At 53.4% G+C, this 14,250-nt stretch overlaps 1 protein-coding gene across 5 annotated transcripts in view; it reads right to left on the bottom strand.

Moving 5' to 3' along the window:
- Positions 1 to 645: 645 nt before the first annotated feature.
- The window catches only part of LOC127465979 (FACT complex subunit SPT16-like), a 29,843-nt gene continuing 16,238 nt past the window's right edge, over positions 646 to 14,250 (bottom strand). Inside the window, exons 15-27 of one of the 5 annotated variants that reach the window (XR_007902506.1) lie at positions 13,723 to 13,850; positions 12,553 to 12,688; positions 11,527 to 11,653; positions 10,654 to 10,772; positions 9,480 to 9,605; positions 8,285 to 8,397; positions 6,987 to 7,062; positions 6,010 to 6,179; positions 4,870 to 4,999; positions 4,354 to 4,480; positions 3,942 to 4,019; positions 1,490 to 2,642; positions 646 to 1,405 (exon numbers count right to left, since the gene is read on the bottom strand). Coding sequence is in view for 1 of the 5 variants with exons in the window: in XM_051776503.1 (XP_051632463.1) it covers positions 2,143 to 2,642; positions 3,942 to 4,019; positions 4,354 to 4,480; positions 4,870 to 4,999; positions 6,010 to 6,179; positions 6,987 to 7,062; positions 8,285 to 8,397; positions 9,480 to 9,605; positions 10,654 to 10,772; positions 11,527 to 11,653; positions 12,553 to 12,688; positions 13,723 to 13,850 (1,830 nt within the window). In the remaining 4 variants the exon portion in view is untranslated. Of the gene's footprint in view, positions 2,643 to 3,941; positions 4,020 to 4,353; positions 4,481 to 4,869; positions 5,000 to 6,009; positions 6,180 to 6,986; positions 7,063 to 8,284; positions 8,398 to 9,479; positions 9,606 to 10,653; positions 10,773 to 11,526; positions 11,654 to 12,552; positions 12,689 to 13,722; positions 13,851 to 14,250 lie in introns of all 5 variants that reach the window. The other 4 variants (XR_007902505.1, XR_007902507.1, XR_007902504.1 and 1 more) reach the window with 4 other exon arrangements.

Here is a 14,250-nt window from a genome sequence, read left to right on the forward strand (position 1 = left end):
GCTCTTTTCCCTCCCGCCCCTCTCCAGAGGGGAGAACCAATCGGAAAGGGCGGATCGCGGCGCGCGGCGCTGGGGCGGGGCCTGAGGGGCGCGCGACGCCATTGGCCGGAACGGGCTGGGCGGGGCTCGAGGCGCGAAGCGGGGCGGCGATTGGTCGGGCGCGCGGAACGGGGAGGAGGGCGCCGATTGGCGGGCGGCGCTGTCAGTCACGGCGGGGGGGCGGGGCCTCCCTCCAGTCCGGGCTGGTTTTTGGGGCCTTTTCTCGCTGGTTTTGGGGCCTTTTCTCGCTGGTTTTGGGGGCCTTTCGGGACCTTTCGGACGGGATTTGTCTCTGTTTGAAACAGCTCTGCCCGATTTGTACCGGTTCTGACCCTTTTAAACTGGTTTTGTCCCTTCAAACTGGTTTAGCCCCAACTCAAACTGGTTTTAACCCTTTTAAACTGGTTTTAACCCTTTTAAACTGGTTTTTAACCCCTTTTAAACTGGTTTTGTCCCTTTAAACTGGTTTAACCCCTCCTCAAACTGCTTTAACCCCAATTCAAACCAGTTTAACCCCATTTTAAACCAGTTTCCCCCCTGTTTTTTACCCGTTTTCCCCCCATTTTAATCCGCTTTCCTCCCGCCCTTTTTTAACCGTTTTTGCCCCTTTTTCCTCCCCCATTTCTGAGTGTTTTTTTTTTTGGGGGGGAGGGGGCCTCAGAAAGTCCCGTTTTAGTTAAAAAACCTTAAAAAAACCACGTTTTTATTGAACTTTTGTTGGAAAAGAGCCGCGGGGAGGGGAAGGGGGGGGGCGGAGGGGGGGGAGGGACCCCCAAAAACAGGGGGAACCCTCCCAAAAACTGAGGGGGGGGAGGGGGAACCCCCTCAGACCCCCCCCATAAATAGGGACTAAAAAAAAAGGGGAAAGGGGGGGGATTTTGGGGTCCCCGGGGGAGGTTTTGGGGTCACTCAAGGGGGTTTTGGGTCATTAAAGGGGGATTTGGGGTCCCCCTGACCCTTTTTGGGGGCCCCAAAGGTGATTTTTGGGGCCCTAAAGGTGATTTTTTGGGGCCCTAAAGGGGGTTTTGGGGCCCTAAAGGGGGTTTTGGGGTCCCTAAAAGTGGATTTTTGGGTCCCCCGATGAGGTTTGGGGTCGTTAAAGGGGGATTTGAATCAATTAAGGGGGGATTTTGGGGCCCCCCCAGACCCTTTTTTTGGGGTCCCTCCCCCCACGGACAGAAAAAAAAACCCCAAAGTTTGAGGGGATTGAGGGGAAAAAACTGAAATTTTGGTCAAAACTTCCGGATTTTGAGGGAAAACGGGGGGAAACTTGGGGGGAAACGCCCCAATTCTGAGGGGAAAACTCTAAATTTTGACAAAAATACCTCGAATTCTGAGGGAAAAAAACCAAATTCTGAGGAGAAAACTCCGAATTCTGACAAAAATACCCAAATTCTGAGGGAAAAACTCCAAATTCTGACAGAAATACCTCAAATTCTGAGGGGAAAACCCCAAATTCTGAGAAAAATACCCAAAATTCTGAGGGAAAAAACCCAAATTCTGACAAAAATCCCCCAAAATGAGAGGTAAAAAACTGAATTCTGACACAAACCCTCCAAATTTTGAGGGAAAAACACCAAAATCTGACGGGAACCCCCCAAATTCTGACAAAAAACCCCTCAAATTCTGTCAAAAACCCCCCAAATTCTGGGATTTGGGAGAAAAACCCGGGAATTTTAACCAAAAACCTTCAAGTTTCGCACGAAAAACCCCCGAAAACACGGAGGGAGATCCCCAAATTACCCCAAAATCCCACCTGGGGACCCCGAGAGCCCCAAATTTTGGGGAGAAACGGAGACATTTCGACGAAAAAACTGAGGGAAAAACGTCAAAAAAGGGGAACGGGACCCAAAAAACGTCAAAAAATGGGAATGGGACCCAAAAAAATGTCAAAAAACTGGAACGAGACCCCAAAAAACAGTCGGAAAAGCCCCAAAATCCGGAGGGGTCCCCCTGAACCCCCCCCGGGCCCCCGAATTTTGGGGAGAAACGGCGACATTTCGATGAAAAACCAGCGGGAAAACTGCGGGAGAAACGTCCGGAAACTGCGGGAAAAGCCCCAAAATTCGGGGGGAAAAAAACCCCAAAAAAACCCCGGAAAATTCACGGGGACCCCCCCCAAATTTTGTGAGGGGATCCCTCAGGGTGGGACCCCCCTAAAACCCCCCCCCAAAAAAAAAAAACCCCCCGAAACTGCAGGAAAAAAAAAAAACAAAAACAACAAAAAACCAACATTTCGACGGAAAACGCCCCAAAAAAACTCGGGAAAACCCCCCCAAAAAAATCCGGGAGGAACCCCCCGAAAATCCACGGGGGGGGGGGACACCCCAAAATCCGAGGGGACCCCCCCCAAAACCCCACGGGGGGGGGGACCCTCAAACCAACCCCCCCCCTGGGGCAAAGGGCGGGAGAAGGGGCCGGAAAGTCCCCAGAACGGGGGTTTTGAGCCCAAAATCCTCTCGGGGGGGGGTTGGGGGTCCCTCCCTCTACTTCCTCTTCTTCTTGGGGGGTCCGTGGCGGGGGGGGGCCCCGCCCAGGGGGGCCCTTCCTCTTCCGGCCGCGCCCGCGCTCCTCCTCCTCCTCGTACTGGCTCTCGCGGTCCGCTGGGGGGGCGGGGGGCATTAGGGGGGATTGGGGGGGATTGGGGGGATTGGGGGGGATTTGGGGGGACATTAGGGGGGGTTTGGGAGGGATTGGGGGGATTGGGGGGGATTGGGGGGGATTGGGGGGATTGGGGGGGGATTGGGGGGGATTGGGGGGGGGATTTGGGGGGGATTGGGGGGATTGGGGGGACATTGGGGGGGGATTGGGGGGGATTGGGGGGGATTTGGGGGAGATTGGGGGGGGATTGGGGGGGATTTGGGGGGGATTGGGGGGGATTGGGGGGGACATTGGGGGGGGATTGGGGGGGATTGGGGGGATTGGGGGGACATTGGGGGGGGTTTGGGGGGGTTTGGGGGGGATTGGGGGGGATTTGGGGGGACATCAGGGGGGGTTGGGGGGGATTGGGGGGATTGGGGGAGATTGGGGACATTAGGGGGGTTTGGGGTCTTGGGGGAGGGATTTGGGGGGGTTTGGGGGAGATTAGGGGGGGTTTGGGGGGTCCCGGGAGGGTGAGAGTGGGGTGGGGGGTAATGGGGGTCTTGGGTGGTTTTGGGGGTATTTTTGGGGATTTTTGGGGTATTTTTGGGGGAATTTTTGGGATTTTGGGGGGATTTTTTTTTTTTGATTTTTTGGGGGAATTTTTGGGATTTTGGGGGGATTTTTTTTTTTTGATTTTTTGGGGGAATTTTTGGGATTTTTGAGGGAATTTTTTTTGATTTTTTGGGGGAATTTTTGGGATTTTTGGGGGATTTTTGGGGATTTTCGAGGGATTTTTGGGGGATTTTTTGGGGGAATTTTTGGGAATTTTGGGAGATTTTGGGGGATTTTTTTTGATTTTTGGGGGATTTTTTGGAAAGAGTTTTGGGATTTTTGGGGGGAAATTTTTTGGGGGGTGTGGGATTTTTTGGGGGATTTTTTTGGGGGGATTCTTTTTGGTTTTGGGGAGATTTTTGGGGATTTTGGGGGGATTTTTTGGGAATCTTTTTGGGATTTTTGGGACGGTTTTTTTTGGGGGGGTTGGAGGATTTTTTGGGAATCTTTTGGGGATTTTTGGGGAGATTTTTTGGGGGGGTTTTGGGAGATTTGGGGCAGGGGGTTGATGAGGTTTCAGGGGAGTTTTGGGAGGGGTTTGGAGAGTCCTGGGGAAAATTTGGGAGGTTTGGGGTATTTGGAGGGTCCCAGGGGGGGTATTTTTGGTGGTTGGGGGTATTTTGGGGGTGTTTTGGGGGTATTTTGGGGGTGTTTGGGGGTGTTTTTGGGGTGTTTTGGGGGGTCCCAGGTGCCCCCCCCGTCCCCACCTTTCCGGGCCTCCTCCTCCAGCTCGTCCCAGTCCTTCCCGCTCTCCTCCTCGCTGCCCAGGGAGTCCTTGGAATATTCTGCCACAGGTGAGAACAGGTGAGCTCAGGTGTGTCCAGGTGAGCCCCCAAGCCCCCCAGACCTCCCCCAGGTGAGCTCAGCTGGGCCCAGGTGAGCTCCAAACCCCCCCCCAAACCTCCCCCAGGAGCCCCCAGGTGAGCTCCAAACCCCCCCAAACCTCCCCCAGGAGCTCCAAAACGTGCCCAGGTGAGCCCAGGGGAGCCCCAAACCTCCCCCAGGTGTGCCCAGGTAAGCCCCAAACCCCCACAAACCTCCCCCAGGAGCCCCCAGGTGTGCCCAGGTGAGCCCCCAAACCTCCCCCAGGTGTGCCCAGGTGTGCCCAGGTGCCCTCACCTGACTCCTCAGCCTCGGAGGAATAGTCCTCATCGCTGTCCTCCTCCTCCTCCTCGTCCTCCTCGGAGGGGTTGAAGGTCTCGTCCTCCAGCTCCGACTCCGAGTCCCCCGGCTCCGCCTCCGAGCCCTGCCCGGACAGGGAGGGACAGGTGAGGCACAGGTGAGGGACAGGTGTGGGACAGGTGAGACACAGGTGTGAAACAGGTGAGTTACCTCCCCCTCAGGCTCCAGGAAGGACCACCCCCCCTGCTCGAAGGAGCCCTCGGGGTGGGGAGGGACAGGTGGGACGGGACAGGTGAGACACAGGTAAGGTACAGGTGTGACACAGGTGAGTTACAGGTGAGGTACAGGTGTGACACAGGTGTGAAACAGGTGAGTTACCTCCCCCTCAGGCTCCAGGAAGGACCACCCCCCCTGCTCGAAGAAGCCCTCGGGGTGGGGAGGGACAGGTGGGACGGGACAGGTGAGACACAGGTAAGGTACAGGTGTGACACAGGTGAGTTCCAGGTGAGTTACCTCCCCCTCTGGCTCCAGGAAGGACCACCCCCCCTGCTCGAAGAAGCCCTCGGGGTCGTCCACGATGGTTTTCATGATCTTGGTCCAGTTGAGGGACTGGACGCCCTCGGTGTACTTCAGGTCACACGAGCTGGGGGGGACAGGGGAGGGGACAGGTGAGGGGACAGGGGGACAGGTGAGGGGACAGGGGACAGGTGAGGGGACAGGGGGGACAAAACCATCCAAAACAACCCATAAACACCCCAAAACCACCCAAAAATACCCAAAACAACCCCAAAATACTCAAAACCACAAAAAAATACCCCAAAACACCCAAAAATACCCCAAACAACCCCAAAATACCCCAAACCACCCATAAATACCCCAGAACACCCCAAAAATACCAAAACCACCCAAAAATACCCAAAAACCCCCCCAACCCCCCCTCGAGGAACCCCAAACCAACCCAACACAGGCCCCAAACCAACCCCTGAAGGACCCGTCGACGGAACACCCAAAAAACCCCCCAAAAACCCCCCCAAAAAACCCCCCAAACGACTCAAACCCACCCATAACAACCCAAAAAAACCCCCAAACCCACCCAAGAGCACCCCTAAAAACCCCAAACCCCCTCGAGCAGCCCCAAAACAACCCCGGAAAGGCTCAAAAAAACCCTGTTGATGAATTGCCGAAAAACCGCCGGAAACGCCCCAAAACGCCCCAAAAAAACCCCCCAAAAGACTCAAACCCACCCATAACAACCCAAAAAAACCCCCAAACCCACCCAAGAACACCCCTAAAAACCCCAAACCCCCTCGAGCAGCCCCAAAACAACCCTCAAAGGCTCAAAAAAACCCGCATTGACGAATCGCCGAAGAAACGCCAAAAACACCCCAAAACCACCCAAAAAGCCCCAAAACCCCCCAAAAAGCTCAAACCCACCCATAACAACCCAAAAAAACCCCCAAACCCACCCAAGAGCACCCCTAAAAACCCCAAACCCCCTCGAGCAGCCCCAAAACAACCCTCAAAGGCTCAAAAAAAACCCGCGTTGACGAATCGCCGAAGAAACGCCAAAAACGCCCCAAAATGCCCCAAAACGCCCCAAAATGCCCCAAAACGACCCAAAAAGCCCCGAAATGTCCCCAAAAAGGGTCTCACTTGAGCCACTCCTTGATGGGGTCGAGCGAGGCGACGGGGATGGCGTTGATCATGGTCACCTTGCGCGCGTAGTCCTTGTACACGATGACCAGGTCGAAGTTCTTCAGGTGGAACTGCACCCGCTCGAAGTGGATCAGCTCCACCTCGTCCAGGGTCACCACGAACGGGGGCTGGGGGAACACCTGGGGGTCACCTGGGGGCACCTGGATACACCTGGGAACACCTGGGGGCACCTGGATACACCTGGGATAGCTGGGAACCCCTGGGACACTGAATTGGATACACCTGGGGGAAGTGGATCAGCTCCACCTCGTCCAGGGTCACCACGAACGGCGGCTGGGGGGGGGGGACAGGTGAGTCACCTGGGGGCACCTGGATACACCTGGGATAGCTGGGAACCCCTGGGACACTGAACTGGGCACACCTGGAGACACCTGGATACACCTGGGGGTACCTGAGCACACCTGGGGCTACCTGGGACACACCTGAGTACACCTGGGGGTACCTGGGCACACCTGGGGGTACCTGAGCACACACCTGGGGGTACCTGAGCACACACCTGGGCACACCTGGGGGTACCTGGACCACACCTGGGCATACCTGGGGGTACCTGGGACACACCTGGACACACCTGGGGGTACCTGGGACACACCTGGGACACACCTGGGGTACCTGGGACACACCTGGACACACCTGGGGGTACCTGGGACACACCTGGGGACACCTGAGCACACCTGGGACACATCTGAGACACCTGGGCCACACCTGGGGGTACCTGAGCACACACCTGGGGGTACCTGAGCACACCTGGGGACACCTGGGGATACCTGGGACACACCTGGGACACACCTGGGACACACCTGGGCCACACCTGGGGGTACCTGGGCCACACCTGGGCACACCTGGGGGTACCAGGGACACACCTGGGCACACCTGGGACACACCTGAGCACCCCTGGGCACACGTGCTGGACTCACCCACTCGGTGCAGTTGACGAGGGCGCTGCTGGTGGGCTGCAGGAGGCAGGTGCTGCGGTACGGGGCACCGTTGAACCTGGGCACCAAAAACACCAAAATCACCCCAAACATGGGCACGGCGGGCCAGGGGAACCCAAAAACACCCAAAATCACCCCAAAAACACCCAAACACACCCCAAAACCACCCAAAATCACCCCAAAACCACACAAAATCACCCCAAAACCACCCAAAATCAACCCAAAACCACCCAAACACACCCCAAAACCACCCAAAATCACCCCAAACATGGGCACAACTGGCCAGGGGACCCCAAAAACACACAAAATCACCCCAAAAACACCCAAAATCACCCCAAAACCACCCAAAATCACCCCAAAACCACACAAAATCACCCCAAAACCACCCAGAATCACCCCAAAAATGGGCACGGCGGGCCAGGGGACCCCAAAAACACACAGAGAAACCCCAAAAATCCACAGAAACCCCAAAAATTCACAGAGAGACCCCAAAAATCCAGAGGGACCCCAAAAATCCACAGAGGGACCCCAAAAATCCAGAGAAACCCAAAAAACCCAGAGAAACCCCCAAAATTCACAGAGAGACCCCAAAACCCACAGAGGGACCCCAAAAATGGGCACAACAGGCCAAGGGACCCCAAAACCCACAGAAGGAACCCAAAACCCACAGAGGGACCCCAAAAATCCACAGAGGGACCCCAAAAATTCACAGAGAAACCCCAAGAATTCACAGAGGGACCCCAAAACCCACCAAATCCTTGAGGGGACCCCCAAAAACTCCCCCAGAAACGTCCCGAAAAGCCGCCAAAAATCCCCCAAAATTCAAAATACACTCCCCCCAAAAAATCCTGATAAAACGCACAAAAAATCCCCCCAAAAATCTCCCAAAATTGCAGGACTCTCCAGGACCCCCAGACCCATTTCAGGACCCCAAAACTTCCCCGGAAACATCCTGAAAAGTCACCAAAAAATCCTACAAAAATTCAAAATGTACCCCCCAAAAAATCCTAAAAAAAATCCTAAAAAAATCCCCCAAAAAATCCTGAAAAATCCCCAAAAAACCTGAAAAAATCCCGGAACTCTCCAGGACCCCCAGAGCCATCCCAGGACCCCAAAACTCCCCAAAAACTCTCCCGGAAACATCCTGAAAAGTCACCAAAAAATCCCCCAAAATTCCAAATGTACCCCCCCAAAATTCCTAAAAAAATCCAAAAAAATTCCCAAAAAATCCCCAAAACTCCCCAAAAATCCCCCAAATCCCCCGAAAGCCCCGGACGTACCCCAGCTCCCGGAAGGGCACCTCGAACTCCAGCTCCTCCTTGGTGAGGGCCTCGACCTTCTCGATGAAGTTCTTGAAGGCCGTTTTCAGCTTGTGCCGCATCTCCCGCTCCATCTGGGGCCCAAAACACGGGGAAATGGACCCAAAACGGAGGGAATGGGGCCAAAATGGAGGGAAAGGGGCTCAAAATACACAGAAATGGGCTCAAAATGTAGAGGAATGGGCTCAAAATGGAGGGAAAGGGGCCCAAAATGGAGGGAAAGGGACCCAAAATGTAGAGAAAGGGGCTCAAAATACACAGAAATGGGCTCAAAATAGAAAGAAATGAGCCCAAAGTGCACAGAAATGAGCCCAAAATGTATGGAAATTGGCCCAGAACAGACAGAAATGAACCCAAAATACATGGAAACGGACCTAAAACACACAGAAATGAGCCCAAAATGTATGGAAATGGGCCCAAAATAGATAGAAATGGGCCCAAAATAGACAGAAATGAGCCCCAAATAGACACAAACAAGCCCAAAATGCACGGAAGTGATTTTAAAATGGGCAAAAACGACCCCAAAACACCCAGAAACGAGCCCAAAACACAAGGAAGTGATTCTAAAACAGAGAGAAACGAGCCCAAAATGCACAGAAACGAGCCCAAAACACCCCAAACCCCCCCAAACCCAGGGCAATCCCCCCTTTCCTCCCTCCAGAGCCCCTTTGGTTCCCTTTTCTCCCCCTCAAACCCCCTCTGATCCCCGTTTTTCACCGTTTCCTCCCATTTTATCCCCATTTTTATCCCGTTTTTCCCATTTTTTCCCAAATTCCCCCGTTTTCACCCCATTTCTCCCCCCCTGCTCTGTGTACAGCCCGTCCCTGTGGTGCCTGTGCAGCTCCAGGCCCCCCTTTCCTCTTGTTTTACCCCATTTTTTTCCATTTTTTCCCATTTTTTTTCCATTTTTTCCCATTTTTTCGCCGTTTTTTCATATTTTTTCACCGTTTTTTCCCGTTTTCTCCCGTTTTCACTCCATTTCTCCCCCCCTGCTGTGCATACAGCCCGTCCCTGTGGTGCCTGTGCAGCTCCAGGCCCCCTTTCCTCTTGTTTTACCCCATTTTTTGCTATTTTTTCACCGTTTTTTCGTATTTTTTCCCCGTTTTTTCCCGTTTTCCCCCGTTTTTTCCCCGTTTTCCCCCCGTTTTCCCCCCACCTGCTCTGCGTAGAGGTCGTCCCTGTCGTGCATGTGCTGGTGCTTGCCCAGGTCCGTGGTGATCTCGCCCACCTCGGTGTAGAACTGCACGTCCGTGTGCCGCTTCTTCCCGAACATGATGGCGTTCTGGGAGCCAAAAACCAGGGAATTACACCCAAAATCCAGGGGTTACACCCCAAATCAGGGCTTCTTCCCGAACATGATGGCGTTCTGGGACCAAAAAAACAGGGAATTACACCCAAAATCCAGGCATTTCACCCCAAATCATGGGATTCCAACCCAAATCAGGGCTTCTTCCCGAACATGATGGCGTTCTGGGGACCCAAAAACATGGGAATTACACCCAAAATCCAGGGAATTACACCCAAATCAGGCTTCTTCCCGAACATGATGGCGTTCTGGGGACCCAAAACCACCAGAATTACACCCAAAATATGGCATTTCACCCCAAATCATGGGATTCCAACCCAAATCCAGGGCTTCTTCCCGAACATGATGGCGTTCTGGGGACCCAAAACCACCAGAATTACACCCAAAATATGGCATTTCACCCCAAATCATGGGATTTCACCCCAAATCAGGGCTTCTTCTCGAACATGATGGCGTTCTGGGGACCCAAAATCCAGGGGTTTCACCCCAAAATCAGGGGATTCCACCCCAAAATCCAGGCGTTTCACCCCAAAATACACAAATTTCCACCCCAAATCCACAGATTTTCACCCCAAAACACACAAATTTCCACCCCAAAACCCCCAGATTTCACCCTAAAGTCCCTGGATTTCACCCCAAAACTATCGGATTTCACCCCAAAATCCAGAGATTTCACCTCAAAACCTCTGGGTTTCACCCAAAATTCCAGAGGTTTCACCCCAAAATCCCCGTGTTTTGCACCAAACCCCAAGGTCTGACCCCAAACCCAGCAGTTTTTTGCCCAAAATCCCCCTTTTTCCCCCCAAACCCGTGTTTTTCCCCAAAATCCCCATTTTTTGCCCAAAATCCCGTTTTTTGCCCCAGACCTTGAGGTGGAAGTGCAGCACGATGATCATCTCCCCATCACAGACTCTGACCCCAAACCCAGCAGTTCTTTGCCCGAAATCCCCATTTTTCCCCCCAAACCTGTGTTTTTCCCAAAATCCCCATTTTTTGCCCGAAATCCCGGTTTTTTGCCCCAGACCTTGAGGTGGAAGTGCAGCACGATGATCATCTCGCCGTCACAGGGCTGGAACACGGCGTGTTTGATGTTGTTGTACAGGATGTCCACCTTGTCCCCCCTGACCGACGTGAACCGGAACCCTGAGGACCCAAAAACACCCGGTTTGAGCCCAAAAACGAGGAGAATGACCCCGAAAAACAGGGAAAACCCCCAGGGACACCCCAAAAACACCCAAACCCACACAAAAAAAACCCAAAAACCCCCCATGGAACCCCCAAAAAACCCAAAAAAGCCCAATGAAAACCCAAAAAGGACGAAAAAAAATGAAAATCCAAAAAAACCCAAATGAAAACCCCCAAAAAAACCCCAAAAACCATGAAAACACAAAATATCCAGTGAAAAAACAATGAAAACCCCAAAACCCCTATGAAAACCCCCCAAAAAATCCCTAAAACCCCGATAAAACCTGAAAAAAACCAAAACACCCAATGAAAACCAAAAAAACCCCAAAAACCCCAATAAAACCCCAAAAAAGCCAATGAAACCCCCCCAAAAAAGTGAAAACTCACAAAAAAACCAAAAAACCCAATGAAAACCCAAAACCCCAGTGAAAATCAAAAAAACTCCAATGGAAACCCAAAAAAAACCAATAAAAACCCAAAAAACCCAATGAAACCCCCAAAAAAACCCCAAGGAAAACCAAAAAAAAAACCACTAAAAACCCAAAGAAAACCCCCTATAAAACCCAAAACCCAATGAAAACCCCAAAAATCCCAATGAAACCCCAAATAAACCCCAGAAAACGCAGTGAAAACCCAAAAAACCCCACTGAACCCCCATAAAAGCCCCCAAACCCCAATGAAAGCCCCAAAAGAACCCCAATCCCAAGCCCACCGTTGACGTGCGCCTCGAGGGCCCCCTGCATCCTCTTCTGGGCGATGTTGGGTCGGATGTAGAGGTCCTTGAGCTTGGGGTTGCTGCGGTTCAGGTTGATCACCAGCGAGTCCTGCTTCACGATGCCCTACAAACAACCCCCACCGGCCTCAGGGCACGGCAACGGCACCAAACAGGCACACAACGGCCCAGAACGGCCCCAAAACGGCCCCAAAACGGCCCCAAATGCCCCAAAACAGCCCAAAATAGCCCTGAAACTGCCCCAAAACTGCCCCCAAGCGGCACCAAAACACCCCAAAATGGCCCCGAAATGCCCCCCAAACTGTCTCCAGAACACAACACCCCCAAAACTGCCCCAAAACTGCCACAAAACACCCCAAACCTGCCCCAAAACGGCCCCAAAATGCTCCAAAACTGCCCCAAAATGGCCCAAACCTGCCCCAAAACACCCCAAACCTGCCCCAAAACACCCCAAAACCGCCCCCAAATGTGCCAAAACTGCCTCAAAACTGCCCCCAAACGTCCCAAAACCGCCCCAAAATGGCCCCAAAACGGCCCTGAAATGGCCCCAAATCCTCCAAAACTGCCCCAAAACACCCCAAAACCACCCCAAAATGCCCTGAAACACCCTGAAATAGCTCCAAAACTGCCCCCAAAACATCCCAAAACTCCCCAAAACTGCCCCCAAACACCCCAAAACTGCCCCGAGATGCCCCTGAAACAACCCAAAACTGCCCCCAAAACACCCCCAAACCTGCCCCAAGAGATCCCCAAACAACCCAAAACTGCCCCCAAACAACCCAAAACTGCCCCCAAACAACCCAAAACTGCCCCCAAACAGCCCCAGAACTGCCCCAAGAGATCCCAAAACTGCCTCAGAACTGCCCCAAAACACTCCAAGACTGCCCCAAGACACCCCAACACACCCCAAAACTGCCCCTGAACGCCGCCGAAACCACCCAAAAAAACGCCCCAAAACACCCCAAATCCCCCCAAAACACCCCAAATCCCCCCGAAGCCCCTCACCTCCTTCTCCTTCTCCTCGGCCTCGCGGGTCTTGTACCGTTTCTGCACCTCCTTGATGATCCTGAAGGCGTTCTGCAGGTTGGACGCCGGCACCGTCTGCTCCCCGGGGGGCTTCAGGTTGGACGCCCGGTACGTGCTGGGGGGGGACAGAAACGCGCTCAGGGACCCCAAAAATGGCCTCAGGGACCCCAAAAACACACTCAGGGACCCAAAAATGGCCTCGGGGACCCCAAAAACACACTCAGGGACCCCAAAAATGGCCTCGGGGACCCCAAAAATGGGTGAGAAACCCCCAAAAACAGCCTCGGGAACTCACAAAAACCCCTTCAGGAACCCACAGAAACCCCTTCAGGTTGGACGCCCGGTACGTGCTGGGGGGGACAGAAACGCACTCAGGGACCCCAAAAACACACTCAGGGACCCCAAAAACACCCAAAGGGGACCCCAAAAATGGCCTCGGGGACCCAAAAATGGGTGAGAAACCCCAAAAAACGGCCTCGGGAACCCAAAAAAACCCCTTCAGGAACCCACAGAAACCCCTTCAGGTTGGACGCTGGGTACGTGCTGGGGGGAGACAGAAACGCACTCAGGGAGCCCAAAAACACACTCAGGGACCCCAAAAACACACTCAGGGACCCCAAAAACACACTCAGGGAGCCCAAAAATGGCCTCGGGGACCCAAAAATGGGTGAGAAACCCCCAAAACAGCCTCCGGACCCCAAAAAAACACCTGTAGGCCCTACAGGAATGGTTTGTTCCCAAACACCCCCATAATTACTGTAGGCCCTACAGGAATGGTTTGCTCCCAAACACCCCCCATAATTACTGTAGGCCCTACAGGAATGGTTTGTTCCCAAACACCCCCCATAATTACTGTAGGCCCTACAGGAATGGTTTGTTCCCAAACACCCCCCGTTATTACTGTAGGTCCTACAGGAATGGTTTGTTCCCAAACACCCCCCATATTTACTGTAGGCCCTACAGGAAGGGTCTGTTTACACACTCACATCTCCTTGACGAAGGTGGCCTCGGGGTTGGGGAAGATGTTGCCCTCGTTCCTGCCCAGGGCCCTGCACCCCCATTACTGTAGGTCCTACAGGAACTCGTGTTCCCAAACACCCCCCGTTATTATTGTAGGCCCTACAGGAATGTTTGTTTACACACACTCACATCTCCTTGACGAAGGTGGCCTCGGGGTTGGGGAAGATGTTGCCCTCGTTCCTGCCCAGGGCGCTGCCCGGGCAGAAGAAGTTGATGCGCAGGTACGTGTAGTCGCCTTCCACCGACATGCTGATGTTCTGGGGGGGACACGGACCCGAAAATGAGGGGTTTGGGACCAAAAAGGAGGGGTTTGGGACCAAAAATGAGGGATGGCAGCACAAAAAGGAGGGGTTTGGGACCAAAAAGGAGGGATTTCGGCCCAAAAAGGAGGGATGGCAGCACAAAAAGGAGGGATGGCTGCACAAAAAGGAGGGATTTCGGCCCAAAAATGAGGGATTTCTGCCCAAAAATGAAGGATTTTCACCCAAAAATGAGGGATTTCCACCCAAAAAGGAGGGATTTCAGCCCAAAAATGAAGGATTTTCGAGGGGGTGTTTCTGAGGTATTTTGGAGCCTTTTGGGGGATTTGGGGGAGTTTTTTGGAGTGTTTTTTTTTTTTAGGGGGTGTTTTTGAGGAATTTCAGAGCAGTTTCGGAG

Source organism: Manacus candei, unplaced genomic scaffold (assembly GCF_025592945.1).
Source record: "Manacus candei isolate 608988 ecotype Guabito, Panama unplaced genomic scaffold, ASM2559294v1 h1tg000551l, whole genome shotgun sequence".
NCBI lineage: Eukaryota > Metazoa > Chordata > Aves > Passeriformes > Pipridae > Manacus > Manacus candei.